Raw genomic sequence first — 13,958 nt, forward strand, 5'->3', positions numbered from 1 at the left:
GGGAGCGCAGATTTATCACGGCTTATTAGCGGTGCCGGACCGTGAACTTTAAAATACGCTGCCTGTCAAAGGTTTTACAACACCCCATCATCAGGATCCTTATTAACATTTTTAACTTTTATGGTGAGTTAATGGTTTCAAACAGTATCAAAGCAACTGGTGGAAGTGTTGACTGAAACAGTAACCTTTCGTTGAAGCAGACTGAGCCTTAAAAAGTTAAAACCAGCAGTTCCTTTCATGGAAATATCATCAGCCTGCTGCGAGATACAGCCCGACACAAACCTGGTAGTGACTTCAGATACGAGGTTGCTCCTACACTACACGTTGCTGATAAGGTGCTTTGCATAATGACATTTTGTGGGCCTTAAATTAAACTGATTACTCTTGACAGTTTAACAAACTCGGCACGTTCCAGTATGTCAGTGTTTCCCACCTTCTTGAATCCATATTTGTAAGGATATGTACGGTGGTCGAGACCCGCCATTGCTGAAAATAAAAGTAACGCTGCAAACAGAAACAAACGCTGCTGCAAATAAAAGAAACGCTGCAAATAAAAACAAATGCCGCTGCAAATAAAAGAAACGCTGCAAATATAAAGAAACCCTGCTACAAATAAAATAAACGCCGCTGCAAATATAAAAAAAAACCACGCAAATAAAAAAGCCACAGCCGAAGTGAATTACCGGGGACTATTTTTGCCGATGCACCGGTGTTTTTTACGTGAGAGGAGAAGAAGAAGGCGAAGAGGACGTAAGTGAAAAGGAAGAAATAAGAAGAGCGAGGAATAAGAAGAACAACGAACAAGAAAATAAGTGAAAAGGTTAGTGTTCAACGTCGCTACGTGTATTTTTTAATGTGTTAGGCCATGTAAAATAAAAACACCGGTGCATCGGCAAAAATGGTTCCCGGTAATTCACTTCCGTTGTGGCTTTTTTATTTGCGTTGTTTTTTTATTTTATTTGCAGCGGGGTTTATTTATATTTTCAGCGTTTCTTTTATTTGCAGCTGCGTTTCTTTTTATTTGCAGCGTTACTTTTATTTTCAGCAATGGCGGGTCTCGGCCACCGTAGATATGGAATGAATATCAGTAACACTGCTGGTTAGTGTTAAAATGATTTAAATTCATGATGTTTTATTTTATCTAGCACATCAGGTAGTTACTTCTCCCATCATTCCTTTCGTGACCACATACAGAGAGGGTTGCAATATCCGGCGATCAAGAGGAACGTCTTTTTAATGCGCTTTTTGCTCGTGGCATTTGCTTATACTTACTTTATTTAGTTATATAGCACCAACTCATGCAGTGTAAATGCAACTCATGGTGCTTTACATACAAAATAAAATAACAATCAAAAGTACAATTTAAAACATCCCATACGACCCCACCCCCCACCCCCCACGCATACACACACCCTCACTCACACTCATACACATGTGCATACACTCACACGCCCACACACACACACAGTAAGTGGACTGGTGACGTGGCTTAGCACTAACGATCCAGGTGAGGAAAACACTACCTATGGGTGGCCGTCCACACTGAGAGGCTCCACCGACCACGACCACAGGGAGCATCGCCACAGAGACCCCCCCAACCCGGACAGACCAGGACAGACCCCACACAGAAGGTGGAGTCCCTCCCCCAGCTACCCAGGCCTGAGGGATCCCCATGACGACACCCCCATGGGCGGAGCAGGCACACCTCCCAGTGTGGACGACCCCCCTGAGGAAACACTGGAGCTAAAAACTAAAAGATTAAAAGAAAGTAAAAAATGTCTAAAAAGTGTAAAATTTTAGAGAAATCTATACAAAACTTAAGATGAATAATAAATAACATAAAATACAAAGTCACTAAAATGGATTAAAGGTTTAAAGATAATAAAAAAGCTAAAAAAAAGTAAATACAATAAATAGCTGAAAAGATGAAGCAATCGAGCGCATTTTTCTTCAAAATCGACCCTGACGGCAAACAAAGCGGTTCCCACTCGTCTCAGGAACGCTGTTGATGTTTTTCTTTTTTCCGGTAGCAACACCAAAGCCTCAGAACTGATGTTGCTGTAATGTGACTTAATATAGCGCCGCACCGCCCACATTAGCAGATTTCGCGAGTCTCTCTTTTTTTCAGTTATACTTATTTTAAGTCTGCAGATTTATGTAATAAAATTCTTTGATATGAAACTCAGAAGGCGACGATGTGGCCTACATGAGCCACGCGGAGCGGTGAGATGACTCATGAGGGAAGAGTCATGAATAATCATGAGGGAATATTATTTAAATGCTGAAATGTGAGCAGGAAAAGACACTTCAAAGAGCAGACACTTACACTTCTCACAGAATTTTCCGGTGAATCCGTCCATGCACTGGCACTGCTGCCAGGACCACCGGTCCAAGCAGGTGCCCCCGTGTCTGCAGGGGCTGGCGGTGCAGGCTCCCTCCAGTCTCGGACATCTACAACCACACACACACCGACAGTCAGGGAGACGGCTCTGACAAGTCAGACTCAAGTTAAGCAGCCGGGGGTCCGCCGAAAGGGAAACTCCAAAAATAGGGGCAGATGAGCCGCTATTTCTCTCCCGGCGCAGCAATACAAAAACCCATAAAGAACCCCGGAGAATTAGCATATTAAAAGATCTGTCTTCGCCTCGCTATTCATCGCTGAGGTAGAAAAGAAATAAATTCTCTGGAATTCAACGATTGATTTAGTCGGTCAAAAATGTGCCACAACATAAAAAACGTCTTCTTTTAAAGGCGATCTAGAAGGTTTGAAAGTGTGAAGAGATGTCCCACAGAGAGAGTCAAGGAGGTTGGAGGAGACGGACAGCGAGGGAGAAGAGGAGGGAGATGGAGAGAGGGAGAGACCTGTCAAGGATGCCGCGCGATGCCAGCGCCTGACTGGGCTCCAGCGGGCGGCCATTGACGGCGAACTCCATGATGCAGCCGATGAAGTCGTGGGTGGCGACCTGGCCGCGCCGATGAAGGACGGGTTCTATTGACCTGACGCCTCCGACCGAGAGCCGGTTGGGCTGCACGTCCAGGATCCTGCACATGCACAAACACACAAACAGTCAGATCTGTTCGCGAAACGCCGCGCTGCACACGCGGAGGCATTCAAAAGATCCGGACGCATTCACAAAGGTATTCAAAATCATACACGCTTGGACCTCCTTCCTCTCTCTCACACGCGGATGCACACGGATACAAGTCAGAAAAACAGCTTTTCTTCAAGATGTTTTACATAATGAATGCTTTCAGAGATGATGGTTTTGTCCAGTACTCGAGTTGTAAAAAAAAAAATCAAATAAGTTATTTTTCTGGTGTTATTTTTCTGGTGATGACTCTAAATGTTGAAATAGCAGTAAAACCACATTCATTGATGAAATGACATAAGGGATGGAAAGGGGGGATGTCAGTTTTACAGGGGGATGATTTAGACCGTTTTTTTTTTTAGGGGGGATGCCATCCCCCCTCATCCCCCCTCAACTCCAGTACTGGTTTTGTCTGAATTTGATTGGCTTTTGTGTGATATTATTGCAGAAAATACGCCAGAAAAGCCACCTGGCAGTTTAAACATTCAGGCTCCGACTCTAACAGGAATACACAAGGTTTTGTAAAATGTCAGCACACTGACTTGTCAAGAAATTGTTAAGAAATGAGAAAAAACTACTGCGAGTTACAACTTTTGTAAACGTCTGCTTACTCAGGTTTTGTTTTGCAGGCCTTTATCTGAGGCCTGCCTGAAATAAAGCCTTTTTTGGGTCGTGTTAAGTTTTCCATGATCCTTCCAGTCTTGAATTATTCAGACCGGTTTCTAGGCCATGGCAGTGAAACTGTCAGCAGTATTTTCTTGTTTACAGTTTGGAGGAATCGTAATCATAGAAGCAGCTGTTGAGTGCGTTGTGTGTGTGTGTGTGTGTGTGTGTGTGTGTGTGTGTGTGTGTGTGTGTGTGTGGGAGATTGTCCTACCAGTCGGTGTGTACGGCCACGTCACTCACGGCGCAGTATCCTGGTTCCTGCTCGTCGCCACACAGGTCCACGGTCAGGGACGCAGCCTACGTGATGACGAGAACACACATGAGCATGATTTCCTCAATGAAGTTGATAGTTACACCAGAGATGGTCAGATATAGTAGGATGGACCCAGCAAACAAAAAACAGTGTGATTTGAGAGCGTATCTCTCGCACAACAAACTGAATATTCTCAAATGTATTGCTGGGATTCGGTGCCAATGCTCTGTAGACACTAAAATAAGTTTAAACTCAACAGTTTTCACCTTTCATTGGTTCCTACCTGGACACAGGTCATTTTAAAAAGTATAAAAAGCAATTAAAGCTGCAAGCAGCGATGAACAGGCCGTCGCACCCTTGTGCACGTTCAGGCTGCAGTGGAAGCTTGTATGACTTGCATGTAGATTCTTCAGAACTGGACATTTAGTGGATGACACCAGCCACAACTCTCTATATCAAACCATTCAAAAGTTATGGCAGAAAGTAGGAACTATCAGATATCGACCAATCAGAAGAAGGGGCGGGGCTAATTCATGCCAATGAAGATAAAGTCAGTAGTCATAGTTGCAGCTATAGAACAAGACTATAATAGTTAGTCTCAAATATAGCTTGGTGGTAGATATGCTGCTATAGGCCTCTGCTGCAGGGGGGCACTGACATGATCCGCTGGGCGGTGCCTCCCACCCTTCTTCTCCTCTCCCTTTCCCTTCCTCTCTTCTCCATTTCCTTTTTTATAAATGTCTCATAGCTATCGTTTTGTCCATCGCTCCTGTAGTTTCTTGTGCCGGCCCCCCTTTTTTCTTTTTTGTGCATGTTTGCAGGCCGGAGCCTCGGGAGCTGCGTGCTGACCTGCGGTCCCGGTCCCCCCCCCCTTCCCCGGTCATCCCGTTGCTGCTTCCACCTGCCTACGTGGATGTCTGCTGTTGCTGCTGACGTGGATTTTATGAAAGATCTTTCCAGATCTTTCGATTGGCCCTAGAGTTTTGGCGGTGAATTGCTTCGCACCACTTCTACCTCAACCCAGATCTACGTACAGTAAACGACGGCGTTCACTTTGGATTGAGTTGATGGAAAAGCATAAGTGAAAAGAGAAGTGACTGAAGTAGTCACTGTGAAGGAGCGTCTCTGATCCCCAGATTCTAGATGGTTCCCTTCTGTTATTTGCTGATCTCGGAGAAACCATCAGCTCAGTCAGACCAGTCTTCAAACACAACACCTCAACATGTTTACGGAGATCTCTGGAGATTCCAGCCACACCTCTTTTTCCCCCTTCATGCTCATTTTAAACTGAAACAGTTAAATCCATCCTGGGGATTAATAGAGCAGTCGTCAAATCAGTTCCCAATGTCACCTCACAGGGAGACATTTCTGTTGCCTTCATGAGTAAGTCTGCATGTTCTTTACATGTTCCCCCCATGTCTGCTTGGGTTTCTTCCCACAGGCCAAAGACGTGCATAATAAGATGAACTGTTGAGCCCAAATTGGCCGTAAGAGTGAGGGTCTGTTTCTGTGTGTTAGCGCTGTGATGGACGGATGAGCAGTTAACGGATCCCTCGCTCCAGAACCCTCTATACGATTTATAGGGTGTAGTTTACGGATAGATGTGGGACATGATGGTTAGGGGGACCAGTCTGCTGACCCTATACGTATTCCTTGTTTTTGCAGGTGAATTAAAACAAACATTCAATTCAAGAGTTAGCAGGTTTATTTCCTGTCTGTCAGCACGACTTACTGAGAAAGCAAATCTGTTGTTATTAAAGGAGCAGTTAAGATACTCTACAAGCACATATTTATCATCTTGCAGAAGATGAGGTGTGCAGATCTGTTCATGACACACTGGAAGCTGATTGGTTTAGTACAGCGTGGAGATGTGAGACACGGCTGACACTGGCAGCTTCACATCTGACTTAAAGATAAAGGTTCTGCTCTGATCGTCTAATCGACTATTGCCCAATTATTTGGTCATCTGCAGGCACCAAAGATATTAAAAAACTTCAAATTGCACAGACCAAAGCAGCTAGGATTGCTTTAAATTGTTCACTGCATGCAAATATCTTTAAAATGCATCAGCATTTATCATGGCTGTTGGTGGTGGACAGATTAAAATTAAGTCTCCTTACTTTCATGAGGAATTTGATTAATAGTAAAAAAAAACAATATTTTGCAGATCAGATAGTGTTCACTAGAAATGTCAATAAATATCCAACCAGACAATCATGTTATGATCATTTACTGGCACCTAAGCCGAAAACAAACTTTTTAAAACACACTGTTTTATACAGAGCTATCACAGGATGGAACGCATTAACTAATAACATCAAAAATATTACATCAAAATACAGTTTTAAAAGGTAGCAAAAGACTATTTACCGTATTTTCCGCACTATAAGGCGCACCTAAAAGCCTTTAATTTTCACAAAAACCGGCAGTGCGCCTTATATGTGATCATTACGGTAATTTCTGTTACTGTAGTCAGGGGGATTGTGGGTAATGTAGTTGGTGCCGCCGAAGTAACAGCACTAAAAACGTCAGGAATCGTCACAGACGTTCAAGACAACAGCAGCGACGCTGACTCACATAATGGAGACTTTGACGAGACGGAGCAAAGCTGGTTTTTATTTTGTTAATAAAGTTTGACATACGGTACTTTTCTTCTTGGTATTTTTTTTTGCATTTGCTGTAGGATTTTGTAGCATTTCCTGTAGCGCAGCTCCATCAGGTAGATACGTAACTCAACCCCAGCCACTATAGTACGGTATTTTACCTTATATTTAGTGTGCCTTATAATGCGGTGCGCCTTATATGTGGAAAAGTTTTTAAATACATCATTCATTGAAGGTGCGCCTTATAATGCGGAAAATACGGTACATAAAATTCAATGAGTAACAAATATATCACATGCTATAATTTATTACAGGAATTTATTTGTGGGTTATACTTCTTGGTATTGGAATGACAGTATGATGGTTCTTTGTACCAATAATGTATTTTAGACAGAAAGTTTGCTGTTTGTGTATATGATGACTCGGTGTTACAGTGACCTGTAACAGCGATAAATGTGTGTATGTGTGGACTATGTTCTTTTTAATTGCATTGGGGACCCCAGGAAGAATAGCTGAAGTATTCCTTTGAATAAGATGTAATAATCTTTTAAAACTATCCACAGACTGATGCCCAACAGCTGTGAAGGAAGCAGCGGGTGATACCGCAGAAGCTGCCAGCGTTGGCAAGGCCCATCTGCCCCCCTCATGGACTGATGGGTAGAAGCCCGAGAGGTTTTCACCAAAAAACACCAGCCTGCAGCATCTGAAGCCAACGGCCTCCTTGTTGTTGGGAATCTGACCCGGTGATGGAGGGGTCTGGTACCTGTCAGGAGTCCAGTCCTCCCTACCCTTACTGTTCAGGGTGTTCACCCACATTCGGTCGGTATGGAGAAGGCTAATAAATGCAGAAATGTCTGATATTGAGAACCCATGATGCAACGTTACTGCCAACACAGACTCTAGAAACATTCACCGCCTGGATTCAATTAAGGAAATAGGTAAGAGCCTCCCATTGGAAAAGCACTGCAGTGGTGAATATATTTCAGCTGAAAAACAACTTATTCAAGCCTAACTGATGCAGAAAGGACCTTCTCATTCGTTAAATAACTGTGTCAGAAGATACATCCTGGAAATACGTCCTGGACAAGAAGTTAAGTCTTTTTCAGAGGAGCCACGGTACCGGTCTGCATCAAGTAGAGAAAACTACTCAGGTGATTGCTGAAAACTAACACAGCTGGTAAATAGGAATGGGTGATATTTTACCATTCACGATAAACCGTCAAAAAAATTCCCCAAGGTAAGAATTTGTCATTTCGCTGTAAAAACCGATAAATTCCTGTTGATGATGTTTTTGTGTAACAAACATGGCGGAAGGCGGATCTGAGAGCGAGGAGCTCGGTTATCTGGAACTGGTTTGGATTTAAAAACAGTGACGAGGAGCAAACATCATCTATTATATGCAGAGTCTGCAAAAAAACAGTGAGTGCAAAGGATGGCAATATTGTTTCTTTATTTATCAGGTTGTATTTTTTTCTACTTTGTGATTTTATAAGCTGAGAAAACTTGAAGGACAATGGTACCTTTGCTGTTTGCACTGTTATCCCACTCTTTAAGCCGTACAGTTTGAATAAATGTATGTGTAATGAACTGATTTTATTTTACAACTCCAGTACTGTCGACGACCCAATCCCTGCACCAGAACCTTGTCAGGATTCATCAGGCTCAAATTGTCAAAAGTTGGTTCTGGGATCTATAAAACTTTGTGATAATTAAAAATAAAACACACATGATATGAGAGCGCTCATGTCACAGTGAAGATTGTGAGAGTGATGTGTTTACATCTCATGACAATGACATTTTTTGAAGTTTGCATAAATACAGATGTAGCTCTGTCAGCGGAGGATTATCCGACCCACTTAAGTTACACTTTTTTTCATTCTCTCGTCATGATGTTTGACAGGAGTGACGTAGAAATGCCAGTTTCCCCTCGGAGGCACCAAAGCTTTCGCCCAGATGTGCGGGTTGCTGTCTCCTTTTCCTGCCTGAGCTCTGAGAGCGAACGAGCCCGCTAGGAAGAGAAAGGAACGAGCTTCTGAGGAAACTGTCTGGAAAAGTGTGTGAAAGTGTTGAAAAACTGGGGCAATCACGCTCCACCTCTCCTGGAGTTTAAGTAAACACGGACCACACCGGCCCAGATCTCTGACACAAATCATCCCGGGGAGCACGCACACACACACACACACACACACACACACACACACACACACACACACACACACACACACACACACGCACGCACGCACGCACGCACGCACACACACACACACACACACACACCCATTTTCAATGCGTTTCTGTCTCAGTTAAATCAGATAAAACAGACGAACAGAAAACATCCAAGCAGCACGAACACCGAAGTGAAGAACAAATGTCTTCAACCTAGTTGTGACTCTCTGAAGCTCCTTAAAGAACCGCTTCAACATTTTATTAATGACCTGTCCGGCGATCAAAGCCACCGCCGTCACACACTTCACTCCCTGATAAGTGACAGTGACAGTGAGTCTGTTGACGTGCAGATCCAGAGTCTGATCATCAGCAGATTATTGTAAAACTCTCATTAAGAAACTGCAATGTAAACAGCTAACTTAATCTTATTAGGATCATAATTGGAGTAAACAATAATCGCATGAAGGCAGGTGGAGGATGAAGCCATAGGCACTTTCATACGACATCCGCTGGGAGTTTGTACGGCATTTTGCATCAGTGAAGACACATCTTTCCCACAAGTCTTTGCGTCGTATCCTCATCCAGTCCAGCCGATATCTTTGCATGGGGGGTTTGAAACGTTGATTGAGTAAGAATGATATTGAACCCACGACAGAGATGGACAGTACAGTGTGCATGTAATGAGCCGCCGTGCACTGCATTTATGGTTCCACGTTAAATCGACGCAGAGCCTAGGGCCTAGGGTACGGCGTACGGCGCGCGTCGCCGCGTAACCTACGCCGTAGGCTCTGCGTTGGTGTAACGCGGATCCATAAATCAGCCTTTATTCTAGCGCGGTTTGAAAAAGACAAGCAAGTGATTATGTACATTCACTGAGTAAATATTATGAAAGGAAAAATGTTTATTTCTCACTAGAAATGTTTTTTTTTTATTCAGCCCGCAAATGACGACGAAAAGCATTCTGGGAAATTCTGGGAAAAGCCAATCACAGAGTGAGCTGTTTGACCGATGGCCGACGCCGATTCAACATGTCGAATCGGCTGAAAAGCTCCCGACGGGCGGCCGACCTGTGGCGACGTACGGGACACACCGGGGAAACTAGCCCGACAGACGAGCACCGACTCTCACCAACGGCCCGACGGCCGATTTTCGGCTTGGTGTGTCAGCCCCTTAACCCTTCACCTCTGAAGAACAAGTCCAAAAAGCCACAACTCACAACTTCTGATACGTTAAAAACGATTTTTTACAATATAACACGTTCAAAGTTGCTCATAAGTAGCAGAGCTGACAGCCCTGGAGGTGACGCAGGTGAACGATCCGGATGAATACCCTAACCCTAACCCTAACCCTAACCCCAACCTTAACTGGTACGACTAGTCAATAATCAGATTGTTTTCCATCCTTTTTCTCCTGAAACTTCATCAACCTTCATACTTTGGAAAGGCTAGTCTCAAGTCTGGATCCCACTGGGAGAAGCAAAGAACCAAACGCTGCTCAGCTTGGTTAATGAGTTTACTAAGTGATTTTTCACATGGTCTTAAAACATTTGGGTAATCTGCTTGTTTTAAGACATATTTCTCCTTTTATCCTCTTCTCAAATGTGGTTTAAATGCCTATTAAAACCCTCTTAAGCATTTAGCCGCACCGTTTATGGGTAACAATAATATCAGGTAAGAGTATTGATGAGTCTCATTGCGTCTGGTGTTTTATTTTGAACATTGACCAGCTTCTTTACGGCATTCTAGCGTCTGACTTCCTGCCAGCTCGATCTGCACCGTCCAAACTGATGCAGCCTCGCGCTGCGGAGCGCCAAGACAGACTTGGCTGATGGACACGGCTGATCTCAGTCGTGCTGTGTTGTTTCTATTTGGACTCTTTGGCTCTCACGGACTCTGAGCAGCTGCGATTCCCGTCGGCTGGTGCAGCTCAGCTGAACAAGCCCCGTGTCTGCACCTGGCGGGACTCCGGGGTGACGGATCGTCGCTGACAGCGTTGCTTATCCTTCGCTGTCAGTCACACTCCGCCGTGCTGCTGAGCATCCTTTTAAATAATAAACATCTTTTGTTCTTTTCAGTTCTCACAATTTTTGTGATTTTTTTTTGTTTCCCACCAGAGGAAGGACTGGAGTCCAGCTAGCTGCTGGTAACGGGCGTGTAGACGCGTGGTGGGACGGGGGGCTGTTGTGGTAGAGACGTGTTCTCAGTTAGGTGAGATTTTAGGAAAGTGTTTTCCAACTTTAGAAAGAAAACAGCAGCCTAATACGTAGGGATGGGCGGTACGGACTAAAACATTTATCACGATCATTTCTGGCATTTATCCCGATAACGATAACGATAAAAAAAAAATACCAATTCAACTCCATCTTTGTAACTATAAATCTATCTCACTCTCAGATCCACCATGTTTGTTACACAAAAACGTATCAACGGGAATGTATCTTTCTTTCTTTCTTTCTTTCTTTCTTTCTTTCTTTCTTTCTTTCTTTCTTTCTTTCTTTCTTTCTTTCTTTCTTTCTTTCTTTCTTTCTTTCTTTCTTTCTTTCTTTCTTTCTTTCTTTCTTTCTTTCTTTCTTTCTTTCTTTCTTTCTTTCTTTCTTTCTTTCTTTCTTTCTTTCTTTCTTCCTTCCTTCCTTCCTTCCTTCCTTCCTTCCTTCCTTCCTTCCTTCCTTCCTTCCTTCCTTCCTTCCTTCCGTCCTTCCTTCAGCTTTACACAAAAACATCATCAACAGGAATTTATCATTTTTACCGTGAGATACAAATTCTTACCGTGGGGAATTTTTTTGACGGTTTATCATGAACGGTAAAATATCACCCATTCCTACTAATACGTCTCCTTTTAAAGGAAATGCTAATGACCCACTGTGATGGCGACTATAGCTGCTGGTTGGCTGTTGTTCTCTGTGTGCGTGTTTTTAATACAAATACTTTGGCTAATATCGAGCTCATTGATTAACAGCTGACGCCATTTACAATCTGCATTCTACGGAAGAGTATTAGGGCCAAGCAGGAGAAAAAATATTTGAGAGGGGAAGATTTTTTTTTATTGTGCACTTCGAGAAAAAAGTCGAAATGTTGAGAAAAAAAAATGAAATGTCGACAATAATGTTGAAATACAGTTTCGACATTTTCTCGACAATTCGACTTTTTTCTCGAAGTGCATAATGAAAATAAAATCTTCCTCCTCTCCAATATTATTTTTATTTTTCTCCTGCCTGGCACTAATACTCCTCCGTAGCATTCCCAGAAGATTTCAGTTTTTCTACTGAATGAGCACGCTGGCTTGGCTGTTGGCATATCGACTTTTTTCCTCTGTCCCATGCTGTCTTTAACCAGGTCGATCATTTTTCTGTGCGTAATTGCATTTCAATTGTTGTAATTATTTTCCTTCTCACCCTGAAGGCATCTTGCAACTCAGACGTTTCCAGGACCAGTTGGCCCCACGCTCTATTTATTCATTTAAGAGCTGGTATGTTCAAGTCATTTAAATGAACTTCACAAACATAACCATTTCTTTCGTTGCCAATTTCTTCAATATCAATGTGTTCGATCTTTTTATTCTTCCCTATAAAGATATGACTAACTCTTTTACGAAGTGGCTTTTAATAATAATAATAATAATACATTTTATTTATATAGCGCTTTTCTGGGCACTCAAAGACGCTTTACATTAAAACAAAACACATAATACAAATTACAATTACACAGGACAGTACAAAAGGACACAACATGAGACAGGACATTAATCACACATTAAAAGCAGTTCTGTAAAGGTGAGTTTTGAGGTGGGATTTGAATGCTGGGAGGTCAGTACAGTCACGGATGTTTTTGGGGAGGGAGTTCCAGAGGGTGGGTGCAGCGATGGAGAAGGCCCTGTCGCCCCAGGTCCGGTGCTTGGTTCTGACTGGAAGGGACAGGAGGTTGGCGTCAGAGGAGCGGAGGCTGCGGGAGGGAGTGTAGCGGTGGAGCAGGTCGGTGAGGTAGCAGGGGGCCTGGTTGTGGAGAGCTTTGTGGGTGAGGAGAAGGATTTTGAAGTGGATCCGTTGAGAGATGGGGAGCCAGTGGAGCTTCTGGAGGACTGGGGTGATGTGATCTCTGGAGCGGGTGTGGGTGAGCAGGCGGGCGGCAGAGTTTTGAATGTATTGGAGTTTATTGAGGACCTTGGAAGTTGAACCGTAGAGGATGCTATTGCAGTAGTCGAGTCTTGAGGTGATGAAGGCGTGGATCAAGGTTTCAGCGGTAGAGAAGGAGAGTGATGGACGGAGACGGGCAATATTTTTGAGGTGGAAGAAAGCAGTCCTTGTGATGTGGTTGACATGGTGTTGGAAGGAGAGGTTGTTGTCCAGGATAACTCCGAGGTTGCGGATGTGAGTGGAGGGAGACAGAATGGAGTTGTCCATGGTGAGGGTGAAGTTGTGAGCGGTTTTGGTGAGGGATTTGGGGCCGATGATGAGCATGTCCGATTTGTTGTAGTTGAGTTGGAGAAAGTTCGAGTGCATCCAGGACTTGATTTCAGCGAGGCAGTTGGTCAGGGTAGAGTGGGTTGCAGAGGTGAGGGATTTGGTGGAGATGTACAGTTGGACGTCGTCGGCGTAGCAGTGGAAGTGGAGGCGGTGGCGGCGGATGATGTTGCCAAGGGGGAGCATGTAGAGGATGAAGAGTAGAGGACCAAGCACCGAACCCTGGGGGACGCCTTGTGACAGAGGGGCAGTGGAGGAGGAGCAGTTGTTGATGCTGATGAATTGATGTCTGTTGGTGAGATAGGATTTTAACCAGGAGAGGGCGGATCCGGTGATGTAGAGAGATGATTCCAGGCGGGAAAGGAGGATGGTGTGGCTGATGGTGTCGAAGGCTGCTGTGAGGTCCAGGAGAAGGAGAATGCTGAGGTTGCCGGAGTCGGAGGAGAGAAGGAGGTCATTGGTGACTTTGATGAGGGCTGTTTCTGTGCTGTGACGTGAGCGGAAACCAGATTGAAATGTTTCAAACAGATCATTGGAGGTGAGGTGGGTCTTGAGCTGAGTGGCGACGGCACGTTCCAGAATTTTTGACAGGAAAGGGAGGTTGGAAATGGGCCGGAAGTTGTTCATGCTGTCAGGGTTGAGTCCAGGTTTTTTGAGGATGGGGGTGACAGCTGCCAGTTTGAGGGTGTCCGGGACCGATCCAGAGCTGAAGGAGGAGTTGATGA

The 13,958-nt window shown here is 44.1% G+C and overlaps 1 protein-coding gene across 1 annotated transcript in view; it reads right to left on the minus strand.

Annotated features, from left to right (window-relative positions):
• Positions 1 to 13,958, minus strand: part of fat4 (FAT atypical cadherin 4) — a 157,810-nt gene that overhangs the window by 18,829 nt on the left and 125,023 nt on the right. The window contains 3 exon segments of the mRNA XM_061726489.1: positions 2,327 to 2,451; positions 2,863 to 3,042; positions 3,967 to 4,052. Of these exon segments, the coding sequence (XP_061582473.1) occupies positions 2,327 to 2,451; positions 2,863 to 3,042; positions 3,967 to 4,052 (391 nt within the window).

The sequence above is a fragment of the Cololabis saira genome, chromosome 7 (genome assembly GCF_033807715.1).
Source record: "Cololabis saira isolate AMF1-May2022 chromosome 7, fColSai1.1, whole genome shotgun sequence".
NCBI classification, from domain to species: Eukaryota; Metazoa; Chordata; class Actinopteri; order Beloniformes; family Belonidae; genus Cololabis; species Cololabis saira.